The 18,942-nt window shown below is 38.9% G+C and overlaps 2 protein-coding genes across 2 annotated transcripts in view; both read right to left on the reverse strand.

Moving 5' to 3' along the window:
• LOC127943030 (Fc receptor-like protein 5) overlaps positions 1-18,942 on the reverse strand; it is a 234,102-nt gene that overhangs the window by 151,677 nt on the left and 63,483 nt on the right. The gene's annotated exons all lie outside the window — the stretch shown is intronic.
• Positions 5,094-18,942, reverse strand: part of LOC127942489 (B-cell receptor CD22-like) — a 77,260-nt gene continuing 63,411 nt past the window's right edge. The window contains exons 3-5 of the mRNA XM_052538207.1: positions 5,780-6,052; positions 5,576-5,707; positions 5,094-5,290 (exon numbers count right to left, since the gene is read on the reverse strand). Coding sequence (XP_052394167.1) covers positions 5,094-5,290; positions 5,576-5,707; positions 5,780-6,052 — 602 coding nt within the window. The remainder of the gene's footprint in view (positions 5,291-5,575; positions 5,708-5,779; positions 6,053-18,942) is intronic.

An 18,942-nucleotide genomic window follows, 5' to 3' on the forward strand; every position in this document is an offset into this window, starting at 1 on the left:
AACAATCTGCTCTACAGAAAGGTTGAGAAAAATGGATCTGAGGTAAAGCAGCTGGTACTGCCCAGAGAGTATGTCCCGATGGTCCTGAAATCTCTGCATGATGAGTCCGGTCACTTGGGCATGGACAAGACCATCGAACTTATCCGAAATCGGTTCTATTGGCCGAAAATGGGAGTTGAGGTTGAGCAGTACATCAAGAACTGCGGCAGATGCATCACTCGCAAAGCCCTTCCCCAGAGAGCTGCTCCCTTAAAACAGATCACCAGCCAAGGCCCTCTAGACCTTGTTTGTATAGATTTTCTGTCACTTGAGCCAGACTCTCAAGGTTTTGCCAACATCCTTGTAGTGACAGACCACTTTACTCGATACGCCCAAGCTTTTCCATCCAAAGATCAGAAGGTGCCCACCGTTGCTAAGATACTGTGTGAGCGCTACTTTGTACACTACGGACTCCCTGCCCGCATACATTCGGATCAAGGCCGCGATTTTGAAAGCAAACTGATCCAAGACCTTCTGATGATGTTGGGTATTCGTAAATCAAGAACAACACCTTACCACCCCCAGGGAGATCCGCAACCTGAAAGATTCAACCGTACGCTCTTATCAATGCTTGGCACACTCGATCCAAAGCAAAAACAAAAATGGAGTCAAAAGATCAGTCAGTTGGTCCACGCCTACAACTGTTCTCAAAACGATGCAACTGGTTATTCGCCTTACCTGCTTATGTTCGGCAGAGAAGCTCGCTTACCGGTAGACATCTGCTTTGGCGTGACTGAGGACGACCAAAAGACAAAATCCTATCATCAGTATGTTGTTAAGCTCAAGAAAGATCTCCAAAGAGCCTACAGTCTTGCAACAGAATCATCAGACAAGAACCACCAAAGAAACAAAAAAGCACACGACCGGCACATCAAAGAACAAGTCCTTGACAAAGGCGACAGGGTGCTGCTGAGAAACTTTGGGGTCACAGGCAAGCAAAAATTGAAATGCAAGTGGCGATCCTCACCATATATTGTTATGGAGAAACTACCCAACTTACCTGTCTACAAGATCAAGCCAGAGAGAGACATGGGAGCAGAAAAGACTATTCATCGTAATCACCTGTTACCAATTGGTTATCTTGTGAGAATCCCTGTTGACGAAAGGGAAGTGGGGCCACAACAAAGACCTGTGACTAGAGCATTTCAGCAAAAGACAAAATAATTGGTACAAACAAACTACCATGATGAAGACCTGTCCTCAGAATTAGAGTACGACGAAGTATACCCGCAAAGCCCCGTGGAGTTAGACTGGGATAAGTTGTTGACATGTTCAGAACTGTCCACAAAGCAATCCAAGCCAATCGTCACCGAGCCTGAAAGACAAACTCAAGACCTGGCTGAGATAGAGTCAGTGGTCAGTGATCTTTCAAACCTGCCTCTCAACGCTGATCCAGAAGTCAACGTTCTAGAAGAGGGAGGAGCCATCAACCCTTGTCCAGACACTAACTCTGGGATTGAACAAGTTGATCGTCCCAAAAGAGTCACCCGTCCAGTGGTCAAGCTGAGCTACGATGAACTTGGCAAGCCTCGTGATTACCCTGTGACAATCCTAAGCCATGGAGTGTTGGTGGGAAGTGGACTCTACGGAGACTCAAGAAGCAGTCGATGTCACACTCTCTGGTGCCACCCCATGGCGTTGTGTTTCACTTGTTCTAATCTGGCCTCTACCCTTGACTTTAAGACTATTAGAGTCCTCTAAAGTTTATTTTGATGAGGGCATCAAAACGTTTTAGAAGGGGGAGGGTGTAGCCCAGTGGTAAATTTGGGCATATAGTGTAACAGGGACAGGAAGGGTTATCATTAATTTCTCTTTCTCTCAAAAACGAGTCACATGACTATTAAAAAAGTAAACGTTTATTTACTTTAAATAAATAATAGGGGACATCTGATTTCTAAATAAGGAAATATCAGTTCATTTTACATAATTAAAAGGAAATAAACATTTGGTAATTTTATTTCATGACAGTAATTAAAACTAAAGTTTATATTATTTAGCTGAATAATATTTCCAAAGGTTTTATGCAGTTAGCCTTTTATTATTTTATTTTTACTGTTTTTATGTGACCATTTTTATTGGTCATTTGGGTATTCACACTGTATAGTCAATGGTGTTTGGCTGCAGGTATGTAAAAAGTAAAAAAAACGTATTTACACGTGACCTGGTGAGAGACACGTGAGAAAGTGCTGGAAGTTTTTTCCGGTCTTCCCCCTGGACTCGTGTGGAGCGCGGGACGCGGGCACGTTGAGAAGAAAAACGAACGCTAGAAAGTGCGAGTAAAGTTGATTAATCTGAGCGGGAGGCGCAGAGTAGAGGGCCGCGGACTCGGGATGTTTGTGAGCCGCGAGACGGAGTGAGAAACGAAGCCGGAGACCCGGGAGAGAAGAAGTGGAAGCCGTGAACGCAGATAGCCGAGATAGTTAGCCACGGTGGGCGTATGCTGGGCGGAACTGTCGTTTAATCGCACAGCACCTGATCATCCGGACCAAAGTCTTTCAACGCTCTCAATTTTTTGCAAGTGTCCGTTCAGCGCACTCAATGTTTTGCAAGACCAAAACAGGCCTGCAGCGTTTTTTTTTCTTCGTTCAAAATGATACCGTGAGTAAACTGGAACATGTGTGAATGTATGTGTGAGTGGGCCCACCACTGCATTTGCTAAAACTTGTTTCAGGACACTTGGCGTGTTTTTTTTTGTTGTTATTGTAAAGTTCTATGTGTATTTCAGATTGTTAGGAAAGAGTTAAGGGGAGGGGACTTTTGAACCACTTATTCAGTTGTAACAAGTGTGATTGAAACTACTGGGGTTTAAGCTAAATTTTAAAGGAGTAAATATTTAAGTGTTTGGGGAATATTTTGGTTATTTATTTTTGTATATTCATTAATATTGAATTTTGGGGAAAGCTTTTATATTCTGTTCGCCAAATTATTTTATTTAATTAAACAAGGGCGTTACCCATTTTTTGCTAAACTAAAAACCATCTCTGGGTCTCATTATTTTTTTATATTTTATTGTCAAAAGGTTTTTAACCTCATTAGACACTTATTAGGTGCACCTTCGTGGTATCCACCTGAACTACACCGAACCCAAGCACCCCCATTCTCACGTAAGTAACTCACAGAGTGAGTTAAATACTATAAGCACAATATACAGATAGGTGTACTATGAACATACTATACAGATGGGCTATGTAAAAGTGTTTGTACACTAAAGGCAGAACTATGAACATAATTTACAGTATTGCAATGGACAGTAAAGTGCATAGAAAAAAACATATTTCAGTGTGCAAATGGATTATACAGTGTTCCTGGATGAACAGACAGTAGTGCAAGTAATAACAAGTTACTTTTTGCTTGTTGTGAGTAAATAAATAAATCAGTGTTGAAGAGGGGGAGGAGTCTATGTGTGTGGTGTGGGGGGGTGTTGAGGGGTGTCAGAGGGCAGAGTTCAGCAAGGAGACAGCTTTAGGGAAAAAGATGTTCCTGAATCTTGTGGTCCTTGTCCGGAGGCTCCTGAAACGCCTTCCGGAGGGGAGGAGGTTAAACAGTTCGTGGTCAGGGTGAGAGGAGTCCTTGAGAATGCTGCGAGCTTGACGTAGACAGCGTTTCCTCTGGATGTCCTCAAGAGCAGGAAGTGGTGTCCCTGTGATTCGTTGGGCAGTTTTCACCACCCTCTGCAGTGCCTTGCGGTCAGCCACTGAGCAGTTCCCATACCAGACTGTGATGCAACTGGTCAGGATGCTCTCAATCGCACACCGGTAGAAGTTCACTAGCATGGCTGAAGAAAGCTGGTTCTTCTTCAGTGTCCTGAGGAAGAAAAGGCGCTGGTGAGCCTTTTTGACGAGGCTGGAGGTGTTTGTAGTCCAGGACATGTCCTCCGAGATGGTGGTTCCCAGGAACTTGAAGCTGGAGACACGTTCAACAACCATCCCGTTAATGTGGATGGGGTCATGCGTGCTTCCTTTCTTCTTCCTGAAGTCCACAATGAGCTCCTTGGTCTTATTGGTGTTAAGGGAGCAGGTTATTGTCAGCACACCATGTGGCCAGGTGCTGTACCTCTTCCCTGTAGGCAGTCTCATCGTTGTCACTGATGAGGCCAATCACCGTGGTGTCATCTGCAAACTTAATGATGGAGTTGGATCCATGCACAGTCGTGGGTGTAAAGGGAGTAGAGGAATGGGCTCAGCACACAGCCCTGTGGTACGTCAGTGTTAAGTGTGATGGTGGTGGAGTGGTTGTGGCCTGACCGAACATGCTGAGGCCTGTTGGTCAGAAAGTCCATAATCCAGTTGCAGAGGGAGGTGTTAATGTCCAGGTCTCCAAGTTTTGTGGTCAGCTTGGAGGAAATGACGGTGTTAAATACTGAACTGAAGTCAACAAACAACATCCTAACATACGTGTTGTTATTGTCCAGGTGTGTGAGTGCAGAGTGCAGCACTGTGCATACTGCATCCTCTGTGCTCCTATTTCTGCGGTAGGCAAATTGGTGTGGGTCCAGTGTGGGTGGGAGGCAGTCTTTGAGATGTGCTAGGACCAGTCGCTCGAAGCACTTCATAATGATGGGTGTGAGTGCTACGGGGCGATAGTCATAGAGGCACGTTGGGGAGGAGTGTTTTGGTACTGGCACAATGGATGTGGACTTAAAACATGTAGGCACAGTTGCTTGGGTGAGGGACATGTTGAAAATGTCTGTGAAGACCCATGCAAGCTGCTCTGCACATGCCCTTAGCAACACGTCCAGGAATGCCATCAGGGCCAGCAGCCTTGCGTGCGTTGATCCGGCTCAGTGCAGTGTGGACATCTGAGGGGGTGAGTTTAAGGGGTTGGTGGTCTGAAGAGGCTGAGATTAAGTGCAAAGGGTTCTAACCAGGGTTGTGCTGGTTAGTTTGGTCTTTTTAGGCCCTGCTAGTAGATACAGTATCTACACCTGACAGCAGAAGCATCTTTCTCCATTAAAACACTAAAACACTAAAAAGTAGCAGTGTATTATGACAGGACAACATTTCAAGACACATCAAACTCTATAAAGATCAATGAAAATCTCCAGAGTGTCTCGTTCATTCTGTGTTCAGTCTGAACTCACCAGTGACCCACAGTGGCTGTGTGTTGCTGATGGTTGAGTTATATGCTGGTTTTCCTCTCTCTGCTGAACACACATAAACTCCTGTGTGTTTTAGATCAGCAGAACTTACAGTGTAGTGTCCTCCAGCTCCTCTGCTGCTGTCTGAGAGCTGCTTATATTGATTGCTGTTGTCTGTATGAAGTGAAAATGTGCAGTTACCTCAAAAAATTAGAGTCTATAAATGACTGTTGTTGGTAAAAATAAATAAATAAATAATTTAAAGTGACATGACATACAGCCAAGTATGGTGACCCATACTCAGAATTTGTGCTTTGCACTTAACCCATCCAAAGTGCACACACACATCAGTCATCACACACACACACACACACACACACCGTGAACACACACCCAGAGCAGTGAAAACAGAAAGCCAGTTTATTCAGATGTTACTTCATGAAGCACATTATATCTTACCTGATGAGACAGTTTCAGTGAACCAGCTGAATGTCCAGCCTATAGAGGAACCATTAACCTGACAGATCAGAGTCACTGAATCTCCTTCAGTCAACCACTTCTGTGGAGAAACACTTAACACTGCTCTGGGAACTGAAGATGAGAAATCACTCATTAATAACATGTTAAACTTGTGTGTGTATGTGAAGAGATGATCAATCTCACCTGATACTGTCAGTGTAACTTCATCACTGAGGCGTGAGATGCATGATATGTCTCTCTCTGCTCCATAACAGGAGTATTTACCTGCGTCAGACTCAGTAACAGAACTGAATATGAGTTCCTGTAGGTCACTGAAAACACTGGTTGAACTGTTTTTATACCAGATGTACTGCCAGCTAGTGACTCCTTCACTATATACATCACATCTGAGAGTGACTGTCTCTCCTCTGAACACATGTTGAGCAGGTTTGATGCTCACTCTGGCTTTTGGTTTTTCTGTACAATGACAACAATTCATAATAAAAATAACATACTGCTTTTACTCTATGAACAGTTACTTGAGTCTAAAACACACATAAATCAGATGAGACTGAAGTGTTGTTCTCTATGGCTGTTATAGTCATTTAAGAAAGATCTGTCTATATACAATCATTGAGGATTTGAAAACATGGGTTGTGAAAGTTTTCCAACAGAAGATCTTGTCTTTCACTGTTTCAATTTTGATTTCACAGAGAATGTAAGAAACATATCTGCTGGTTTTGATAGTCTGATCTTGTCATGCCTCAGATTGTCACATGAATAATTAAACTGGTTAAAAGGGTGCATTTATAAACATGATAAAATAAAAAGTAATTTATCAACTAGTTTGTAACAGTTACTGTAGAATCAGTCATATGTCATGAAATATATGAATCAACTCGACTCACCATCAGTATTTTGGGAGAATATGTTTGAGATCAGCACTAAAAACACAAAGAGAAACCTCATTACAATGTGAACATTGATCTGATAATTATACAGATAAACTGGGTCTGTACATGTGTCTAGATAAACATGAAATCATCTGACTGGTATTTTATAGAGAGCATTTCTCTTCCACAAACAGCACTAACTGCACACTTCCTCTCTCAAACTCATCTTTCACTCATATTTGAATTTATTGAATACATCATATATCATGAACTACAGCTGGATTTGAAACTCTGAGATCAGCCAGAAAAGACATAAATCTAGGAACACAAAAACACTTGATCATTTACATAATATAATAACTATCCACTGAAACACATTAAGAGAGAATAATACTCACAGAGCAGAAGAGGAAGTGGACTGAGCTCCATACTGACTGAATGATGTCAGACGGTTAAAGACACAGAGTGTGTTAAAGACTCAAGACTTCCTTAAACCTGTGGTCAGATCTTTAGAAACATCAGACAGATTAAAGACACACAAGTGTACCTCATGTGTTACAGAAGATCTTTTGATAATGTTGATAATCTTGTAAAAAATTTTCACAAAATGTTACACTGACTTACATCCAAGTTTTCTACAGAAATGTTGTCATGATCCTTTCAGTATTAAACTGAACAGTATTTATTTGCTAATATGAAAAGTTGTATTCTAGTGTGTTCGATAAACAATGGAAATGGAGAGATATATTGATTGCAGTTTTCAAATGCTGGTATTAGCTGTATTTCTGTATTTTCATGGAATTAAAGTCAGCAACTGTGGCTCCTCCCTCACTGGTTAGCATGAAGGAGCTGAAATAGAACAAACCAAACCACAAATATGATCTTATATCAACCTATTTCTATTCTGTCAGGCCACTGATTCTGCTGTGTCTGACACTGATATATTTGTACGTGTGAACACAGTTTAATATTAACACCAAGGCCAGGGATGAGCATTGAAATTTAATGATTATAACTCCAATATTAATGAATCCACCTTCACAGACAGTTCACTATAGATCCCCTGAGGAATAGTTCTACTTCTTTCTCTGCTATAGGAGAGGAAGAGTTGTGTAAATCATCTAAACCAACAAGATGTATGTAAGACCCTATTTCATCTAAGCTACTAAAAGAGGTGCTTCCAGGCGTCATAGATTCATAATAGATGAATATTATTATGTCCTCAAAAATTTCAAATTGGCTGAAAAAAAAAAAAAAAAAAAAAAAAAAAAATATATATATATATATATATATATATATATATATATATATATATATATATATATATATATATATATATATATATATATATATATATATATATATTTATATATTCTTGATCCTACAGATTTTAAGTACAGATCTCAAATCTTCCTTTTCTGTAAAAAATACTAGAAAATGCAGTTTCCTCTCAGCTACGTTCCTTCTGAGAGAGAAATGGTATCTGTGAGGATTTCCAGTCAGGATTTAGACCGTATCATAGTACTGAGACTGCTCTCATCAGAGTTACAGATGACCTGCTCTCTCTATTAGTGTAACTGGATCTGAGCTCTGTGTTCAACACTATCGACTATAGGTTTGGGCTGACATCATGTTCCCTCCCCCATCCCCACTTCCACAATCCACCGCATCCTAGTTCTGTGTACGTAAAGGAAATGAAGTGTACAGCGGACTTCCTAAAGGTAATAAATAGCCTACGAGATGGCAGGATTAAAAATATATATTTCCAATACATTTTTCTTGCAATTATATAGTTGGGTAATTAATGGCTACTGTACATAAATTGCAGGCATCAGAGAGCCGCAACAGAAACTGCTTTAGAATGTGCGCTCTTATTTTACTTTCACTTTCACTTTTGAGATTAATGATCATGAGGACTCTTTACTATGAGCTACAGCATTTACCACACATTTTACAAGATTAAATGTTTGTCATTGGTGCTCAGGATCTGCTAAAAATTTGCCATCATCCTCAATTCTTCATTACTGTTTACTTGGAAAGTGAACTTTCATCTACTGTAATTCAACAGGGTATCGTTAGCACGTGGTAAACCTTTTAGTGATTCGGTAGAACGCGTCTGTAATACAATCAATGTTCGATCGGGTAAGAAGGAGGCGGCAACTGGCAGACAATCAAAATTACTTTAATAATCAAAAATAAAGACAAAACAGAAACAAAAGCTAAAATCCAGGCCTGGTCCTCTCTCGTCCTTCACTGTCATCGCTCCTGTTTTATATCCTTCCATCTCCTCCGTGGGACTCGAGACCGGTGGATTGAGCAGGTGTCACTCATTTCCAATCACTCCACCAGCCTCGCTCCATTCCCACGGCTCTTGGCCCCGCCACACTCGCCACATACCCCCATCGGGTCTCGCAGGCCGGGTGGTACTCCCGATACTGCGCTCTACCCCCCACCCCCTCCCTCCGGGGGGACCTCTCACAGTGACCTGTGGGAGCCTGGGGGTAGGACAGACAAGGCGAGAGAAAAGGAGATGGAAGGATGAGGAGTGACAGAGACGAGAGAGGGGAGAGAGGAGAAAAAAAAAATCTGGTTCCCAGACGCATTTCAACTCGGCCCTCCACCAGCTGGGTGATCTAATCCATGGTGCCTGGCGGTGGCACTGGACGGCCCTCGGCGGACGGCACGACACTCCTCTGCTGCCCAGTGGACGCCGATGGCTCCTCTGGTTTTGGGCAGCCAGCAGGAGTCCCCCTGTTCCCTGCTCCTCCCCATTCAGGCGGACGGCAGCAGACACTACAATTCCCACAAAGCCTTGTCCCTTCATCACAGTAATTGCACTCATTTTAATTGCACTCAGGTGTCTTCACTTGATAGTCATCACCCTGCCTATATTAACCAGTCTCAGTCCCCAGTTTCCTCGCCTTCCGAGTTTCTAGTTCCTGTTCCTTTCCCTATTTGTTTGGTTGTTTTGGATGGATTTTTGGTTTCGACCCTCTGCTTGTTGGACTCTGAATTTGGATTACCCATTAAACTCACACTGCGTTTGGACATCTCGTCTCTTGTGTTTCCCTGGGTTCCCGAGCGTAACACATAATCACAGCAATGCCAAACACAAAAGTACAATAGAACAGGACAACAGTGCAGACTACACTGGTCACTCTATGTTTCACACTGTTGACTGTGTAGTGATACAATCAGCTAAATCTGAAGAAAAATATAGCTGACATCAGACAAGCATCAATATTTAACTGTGAGAGAATGATGTGAAAGAGGAAGTACACAAGAAATAAAACAGTTACATTACTAAGAATTTCTAGTTCATGTTGTGGAGATGGCAATGTGAGGAGAAGCTCATACCAGAGGTTTTAAGATCTTGTTTTTTAGTGCTTCTTGCAGAATAAGAAAAGCTAGTTAAACTAAACACATAGTAATTGTAATTTCATTTAAATGTCAGTATCACCGTTGCTCATATTTGGTTAGGTATTTTGCTCTTTGGAACAAAATGCTACTGTAATCAACATAAATGATTACAGATAGTATGCCATTAAAAAGAAAACGATAAAGTTTTTAAACAATTCTCGAGTTTGCATGTTTGTTTGTTTGTTTTTTTGTATTAATAGCCAATGACTTCACATGTGATTCTTTTTTTACTCATCCTGTGGTTCTGACTGCAGTGTGAAAATGCTGCATGTTAGCGTACACATGGTGAGAACTACAGGTTTTGGTGGCATTAATGGTTTGTGAACACTACTGAACAGGAAGACATGGTGTCATATGCTGAATAGAGTTGTGAAACACAAGAATAGCTTTAATAGTTATGATAAATATTTTAGAAAATATGTTTTTTGTTTGTGACATTTGGATTGAACAATGAATTTTAGTGTCTAAGAAACTGAGACTTTTTCATGTATTCTTATGATACATGAAGCAGGAACATTAAGCTTAGAAATGTATTCAGCCCACACAGTAATTCAGCCTAATTATTACAATAATTCTTCCTAAGAATTTGTATTTTATATATTTTCACAAAACAGTAAGTCATATATGACAATAACAGACAAATGATGCTCTGAACAGTAGACCAATACAGATTGCACATAAATGGAATGATATAAACCTGAAGGATTCTATTTTAGATTGTGATTGACCAGTGTCAAGTCAAACTGAAATAAGTAAAAAAAAAAAAAAAAAACAAACAAAAAAAAAATAATAATAATAATAACAATAATAATTTGTCAGCCAATCAGAGTAATGCGCGAAACAAAAAAAATGTCTGCTATCGCATGAGATAAAACACAACTTATCTGCCAAAACCTAATGGTGGACCCAAGGAAAGTGCACAAACATCCAAATTGTCATCATATCCCAGAGTGGTAGCCAGTGAAAACTTTAATTTAGATTTAGAAAAGAAATAACTTGAAAACCAGATATATTTTATAATTTATACATTTTTGTGTCTCCTAAAAGAATTTGTTATTACTCGGGCCTCGTGGCTCTCTCCGACGGCCACCGGAGGGCACCTTCACCGGAATATTGACACTCTCATGAACTACATTACACAGCAGCCCAGGGCCGTAGCTGCGGTCAGCGGGGCCCCGGTGCAGGTTGTACCAGTGGGCCCTGTTTGAAATTGTTCAATTTTATGTTTGTTATATTTATTTATTTGTGCAATTACACAATGTTTCAAGTTTGAAGGTGTCTCGGGAAAATAAACCAAATAAATAAATGTAAACCGTAAATAATAGCACTGCATACTCTTCAATTTAAAAGTGAAATATACAATCAAACCAAAGTTTATTCAGACACCTTCAACATTTCTCACATTATCACAGTTTATTTGCTATTGTTTGGAATATGGTAGTAAAATATGACAAGAACTCAGCGTTAAACTGTGTCAACAAATTCATCTTGATAATGTCAGATAACTTTGATAGAAAGATGATTTGAAATGAGAATAATTTCACATTATAAGTATAATTAGTATAATCACAAAATTTGGTCACAAGACATGCTAGAAACAAATTAACGTTAATGATATTGCTATTTTAGATTTGGGCCGTTTACAGTGGTTTGATTTGACATCAAATTTAATCTGTGAGAAACGTTTCAGATTGTCTAGGGACTCTAGGCACGCACATCATACAAATGTCAATACTAAATAATATTATTTTACGAAATACATATAGTAAATGAAGTAAAACACTTAGTTTCTGACTGTGTTTTCCTTATAAAAAAAACAAACTACCCCGTCTGCTCCGCTTTGAGTGAAATAAAATATCTCTCTAAGGAAAGTGTAGGAGCGCATATTAATGTCGCTATAAATCAATATGATATTATAAAATAGAAATTTTAAATGAGGTAAAATCATAAACGCTTAATTCTGGTCTTCCATATTTCTAAGTTAACCTGCGTCTGCACCAGGGTCTGTGCCGAACATCAGTTTAAATCTGAGAGAGACAGTTGGGCTCTTTTAGGCGCGCAAAGCATTTAAATATCATCATAAAGTAAAATCATCTTATAAAATACATGTAAAACGAAGTAAAACACTTAATTATGGTGTTTTCCTTTGATAAAACCAAATTCACCATCCTCTCTCCATCGTGAGTGAAAGAAAATATCTCGCTTGAGAAAATGTTTTGGACAGAACAGAACATAAATATCACTATAAATCAATATAATGTTATTAAACACATATTTTAAATGAGATAAAAACACTTACTTTCAGACTCCCCTTATAGAAAATAAATGATGTCCTCTGTTCCGCATCGCGAGCGAAAGGTAATGTAGTTGAGAAAAGTTTATGCGCACACAGAAAATAAATGTAAATGAAAACATTCAAATGTAAATATTGTGCAGTTAAGTTAATTGAGAAGGGAAACTTTGTTGTCAGTTGACATCAATGTCACCCCAACAAATAAACATCTCAATTGCATTGTCTGTAAATTTGCAACAAACAAATGTACAGAGGTCCTATTTTTTATTACAGAACATGCTCAAAATAAAATAAGATGACAGTTACAAAGGGCTTATTAAAAAATAAATAAATACATAAAAATAGTTATTCCAAATGGTATCACAACATAACCGGGTAACTGCTGGATTTGTACAATAAAATGTAAGAGCTATAAAGACCTTTTAAGACCTGCATTTAACATTTCAGACTTTTTTTTTTTAAGAAAAGGGAAGAGTCAAAAGTATTAATTCATTGGAGGGGTATGAATTCAGCAGTGCTGCCAAAATCATACCCCCTATATCAAATGCTTATTCTTGAATCTAAAACACTTGTGCAGTTTTGCAGGTGTTTTGCAGGATGTGTCTCCAGAATGAGTTTATTTGGCCCCTGACCCAGGAATCTTGATTTCATTAGGGTTTCCTGCCAAAATCATACCCCCTATATTCAATGCTTATTCAGAGGAGAACTGCCCAAATGAGCCTGGTTTCTCCCAAGGTTTTTTTCTCCATTATGTCACCGATGGAGTTTCGGTTCCTTGCCGCTGTCGCCTCTGGCTTGCTTAGTTGGGTTCACTTCATCTACAGCGATATCATTGACTTGATTGCAAATAAATGCACAGACACTATTTAACTGAACAGAGATGACATCACTGAATTCAATGATGAACTGCCTTTAACTATCATTTTGCATTATTGACACTGTTTTCCTAATGAATGTTGTTCAGTTGCTTTGAAGCGATGTATTTTGCTTAAAGCGCTGTATAAATAAAGGTGACTTGACTTGTCTTGACTTATTCTTGAATCCAAACACTTGTGCTTTTTTGCAGCTATTCTACAGAATGAGATATGTCTCCAGAATGTGTTTATTTATCAATTTGGCAGTTGACCAATATGTTGTCAAATATTATGTATTTCATGTAAATTATGAAGCACACATGTGCATACAGCTATGTACTTAATATCTTTGTATTTTATTGTACAGTAACTGGTTCAGTGTACTTCAATTGTTGTTTCTGTGTAATAGAAAGCTCTTTCTCAAACATATTTGGCAATAAATGGCTTTCTACTACCTCTGACTATAGACTATAGTGTCCTGATGACCCTTATATAATTTTTAAATATTTATAATTGATTTCAGGCAAACAGTTTTATTTGCTACTAACACTGATACTGTCCAACACAGACCCATCATGTCATGTTACTCATCTGTTGGCAGTTATATTAATACATTTACTTTAGTACCACTTTTTCATCATATTTTCATAATGATTTCACAGATTTGTTGTGAATAACATGAGATGGGGAAATCAATTAGTGTTTTTATTTACAGTTAACAGTGTTACAGTCACATAGAAATTACAATAAGCAAACATAATTATTTTTCAAATAAAATAATAAAATAAAACATTGATATCAAGATTACTTGGTCAGAAAACCATAAAACTAATTCTGGAGACACATCTCATCCTGTAGAATACCTGCAAAAAAGCACAAGTGTTTAGATTCAAGAATAAGCATTTAATAGGGAGGTATGATTTTGGCAGCATACATGTTTTTAGATTCAGTAATATACATTAAATATAGGGAAGAATGCAATACATATCGCATTCTATTGATATGCTCGATGTATAAGCTCAGGTATAAGAAGGTCTTCACAGCTTTTCAGTGTTATCAGCATAAGGGCAGAGTAATTTAGGCAGAGTTAACAAAACTAATGAAATTGTTCTGCTTTCTAACAAACACATTCTGTTTCATGAAAAGGAAAATTGCAATAGAGAAAATGAGCAGGTTTTTTTTGTTATTGTTTTACTGCAGAAAAACACACAAACGATAAAAGCACAGCTAGACAGTCCAAGTTGTTAATCATACACATTTATTTAAATACATGATCAGAGACAAATAATACACAATTGAATACACGATCAAACACCAATACACAAATTGCAATGTATTAACATTAAGCTCTTGTTTCTGCCTTTCATAAAACCTTCCACCTTTCATACAATCGGGTATGTGTTATTGTGGGTTAACAAATTTACATTATATACTTAGGAACAGAGTATGGGCCTATTCTAGGCAATTTTGTTAACTATTTACAAGTTTCATGTAAGTCTTTATCCACTTTTTTTTTTTCATTGCATCTGAAAATGACTTTGTGCATATGGATTCACTTGGCGTGCTGAACCTGCCTCCCGCATTGCTCAGCTGTGGACGATTTCAAAATGTTGATACAGGAATTGTTCTTAACAATAAATAAATAAATAAATAAAGTCAAAATCAAGGTCTTCAGATACTAGCCTATGCAAGATACAAGTTCTTTTAGGCTATTTAACATGCATTGTGACATTTTACAATTTCAACATATAAACTCCTTAAAGGTCCCCTTCTTCGTGATCCCATGTTTTAAACTTTAGTTAGTGTGTAATGTTGTTGTTAGAGTATAAATAATATCTGTAAAATTCTAAGGCTCAAAGTTCAATGCCAAGCGAGATATTTGATTTAACAGAATTAGCCTACAAAAAACGACCCGTTTGGACTACACCCCTCTAGTTCCTGTAGTAATGACGTCACTAAAACAGTTTTTTTTGACTAACCTCCGCCCACATGAATTCACAAACAGGGGGCGTGGCCTTGTTGCGCTCCGACGGAGAAGAAGGAAGAACTGTTTGTGTTTGTCGCCATGTTGTTGAAACGCTGTTATTTTCATCTCTGAGTCCAATCATCTTTGTTTGGGCTTCCCAGGAACGCTGTACTTTGAGATTAATGGTTACAATTTATGTTTAACTCGGTTCCTGAGTTAAATATGCACATGTAAAACTATGTGCAGCTCAATTTGCTGAGGACAACTTCCTCAATCTCAATCAGTTTAATGCCGGATTTGCACAAAGATTATTCTAGAAAGATGGAGCAGTTCCCTCTTTGTCTGGACCACAACTGTTAAGTGTATTTTATTATTTAAGTTGGTGCGTTTAACAGTTTCTGTAACTTATTACACAAAGGGCAACCCTTTTTAGCTTTGTTAACTAGATGGTAGGGCTGTGCAAAAAAAACAAATGCGGTTTTCATGTGCATCTTGTCAGTAAAAATGCTCCTGTGATTATAAATATATCTCCAGCACGTGCGTTCTAGCCCAATCGCGTTACCAGGAGGGCAGCCTGCTCTTAGCTGCTGTCGAATCACAGCACAGGAACAGCTGGCCAAATCAGAACTCGTTACGTATTTCTGAAGGAGAGGCTTCATAGAAAAAGGAAGTCATCAGCCCGTTTTTGTGACAGTGAAAACAGCAGTATACAGATAGGTGAATTGTGTGGAAAATACTGTGTTTTTTTACACGCGGAACATGAACACGTTATATTGCACATTGTAAACACAATCAAAGCTTCAAAAAAACGCGTAAAACGGGACCTTTAAGATCTTAAATTCAGTTTAATAAACCAATTAAATTCCACACAAAGAAAAAACATCCCAACATCACTGTTGTCAACAACACACTTCAATGGAAAACAAGAAACAAGAAAAAAAAAAAAATAAATCAGTATAAACTATAAAGAAATATACATTTTCTCTTTATAAGAGGGGTAAACAGGATCTGCACAGAGACAGCAATGATGTTAACACTGGCAAATTCTATGAACTTTCTCAGACAATCACAATATACGAGGTAAAAGAAAGTCTATGTCCAAGCAACCCATCCACTGATGAATTCACAGCTTAGTTTCAATTCACACTCTTTTTATACTCTCCGACAGTCAAGGAAAAAGTTTGATTAATTGTGTATGCGTGCTGAGGTCGTGTGCATGTATTGTGGGTGCGTCAAGTTTGTACCCGATGCTGCTGGTCTTCGTTTTGGGCCTTTGGTAAGTACAGGAACTTCGTTTTCAGCACCATCCAGGAAACGCGATGAGGACTAATCCAAGGCAACGCAACTCTCCCGACAGCCGAGATAGAGAACGTCTAAGCCGCTCACACAGTGTTAATTTCGTTGACTAAATATTTTCGTCATTATTTTCGTCACGAATATATTTTTGCTGACGAAAACGAAACGAAAACTAAAATAGAAGGCACTGATGGAGACTAAAACTATGACTAAATTGATTGACATTATCGTCAACGAATAAAGGACGAGACGAAAATAGACTGTGACGAAAATCAAATCAGCAGACGGGAGAGATGCGAGGAATGAGCAAAAGAACCGGCAAAACAGAACAGACTGCATGAGAGAAGAGAACCAATCAGAGCCTGACTTATTGAGACGTGAAGCGAAGGTTTTCAGTTTTTATGAGCTCCCGGGAAGTCGGCATTCGAAGAGGTGATAGGGACTTTAAGCAACAGCCTCTGGTGGAACGGCAACGCCATTGCGCCTGCGCGAATTTAACTGCTACTTTGTGACGTTCTAATTTAACGGTCTACTACGGGAGAACAGCTGATTTGCCAGAGTCGCTACAACGTGAGAGGTTAGGTAAATAAATGTTATGTTTTTAGACTTATTTACATCATACAATATTAAAAACTCCTCTTCTGACAAAAGATTGTCATTTAACGCCAAAAGCAATCCTTCTCTTGCTTTTTTAAATTATATATTTTTTTGGATCTCAATAAATGAATTAATGCTGCGTTGCGCTGTTCTGTTTTACCGTTGCTTAGTGACTTTTACGTTCTTGGCTACAGCGGTGTGACGGCAAACTTCCGGTCGCTGTAGCCGTTCCATTCGCAGCTGTTGCTTAAAGTCCCTACTGTCTAAAAGAGCGACAAAATGTCCACAGCTCACTTCACGTTTGACGACGAACAAAACAAAACAAAGTGTAAAGCACGCAGAGCGCTCATTCGTGGCAAGAACACAACCAATTTGAAAAGACATTTACAGACGAGCCACCCGGACATTTTCTCAAATGTAATTTCACAACGAAGTTCTTTTGTTTATTGAGCTAAGCAAAATTGGAATAGTGCAGTGCGTAGATGTTGTAGCATTAAATATTACGAACTGAAAAGTACTGTAAAATAGGCCCTTCTTCAAATTAGATGCGAGCACAATACTAATACGTAATATCATGATAAATTCATTTGATTAATACTAATGTTTAGTATATTTTATAATGTTCTACTTGTTGACAATATCACAAATATTTCTATATTAGTCATGTGAAACATGAATGTTCACATCCTATCATTATACATACAAATCTAGCAATATTGTAGTATTTAAAACATACAATATTGCTAGACAAATGAATACCTTATAAAATCTTGTTACTTTTTTTATCCACCTAGCTGCCAACTTATTAAATATTTACTTTAAATGTATGCACTTATTGTTCAGCTCAGCTGTAAACTTTAAGGTCCTGGACCTAACTTTATTTTTCTTTTATTGATGGTCAATTGGCAGCTAGTTATTGTTTACATTATCATGACAGTGTTTGTTGCTGCATAAAAGCTTTTGAATCGAAATAAAGACACAGTTGTGTTGAAATAAAGTTGAATTTGTGTTTTATATATTTTGGTTAAGTTTGTTTCCTATACCAGTTGTAAAAAATTGTCTAGTAAATCTGTTATTGATTTTAGTCTTATTTTAGTCGACTAAAATACCAAGCAATTTTAGTCGACTAAAATAAGACTAAAATTAAAACAAATCAGATGACTAAAACTTGACTAAAACTAAAAAGAATTATAGTCAAAAGACTAAGACTAAAACTAAATTAAAATTTCGTGTCAAAATTAACACTGCGCTCACAGTTTCACTTTAATCCCCGCCGTCACGTCATCCGCACCCCGATAAATCCCACCTCCAGGATACCTCAAACTTCTGTCATACTTCTCTCCCAGGTAGGTCACTTTCTCATACACAAGCATGATACTGTACGTTCCTCGAACAACCAATACACTTCACTTCCCCATTACCAGTTCTCTTCCGCTCACAATTCCCCTCCTTAAATAGTTTGTCACACTGATTATCCTCTTCTGATTGGAGAAAACAAAAAAACAAAATAAAAATAAAAAATAAAGTGGCTAACGGATTCCAATATGCCACATAGTATTGAAATACAAGTTGAATATGGTATATTTTTCTGGCAGCCATATCACCCTGGAGCCCAAGACCGGTTTCCCACTGAAGCTAAGCAGGGCTGAGCCTGGTCAGTTCCTGGATGGGAGACCTCCTGAGAAAACTAGGTTGCTGCTGGAAGAGGTGCTGGTGAGGCCAGCAGGGGGTGCTCACCCTGTGGTCTGTGTGGGTCCTAGCACCCCAGTGTAGTGATGGAGACACTACTGTATACTGTCAACAAGCACCGTCCTTCGGATGAGACGTTAAACCGAGGTCCTGACTCTCTGTCGTCATTAAAAATCCCAGGATGTCTTCCGAAAAGAGTAGAGGTGTGACCTCGGCATCCTGGCTAAATACAACCATTGGCCTCCGACCATCATGGCCTCCTAACAATCCCCATATCTGCCGATTGGCTTCATCACTCAGTCTCCTCTCCATCAGTAAGCTGGTGTGTGGTGGGCGTTCTGGCGCAATATGGCTGCCGT

Source organism: Carassius gibelio, chromosome A22 (genome assembly GCF_023724105.1).
Source record: "Carassius gibelio isolate Cgi1373 ecotype wild population from Czech Republic chromosome A22, carGib1.2-hapl.c, whole genome shotgun sequence".
Classification (NCBI taxonomy): Eukaryota; Metazoa; Chordata; class Actinopteri; order Cypriniformes; family Cyprinidae; genus Carassius; species Carassius gibelio.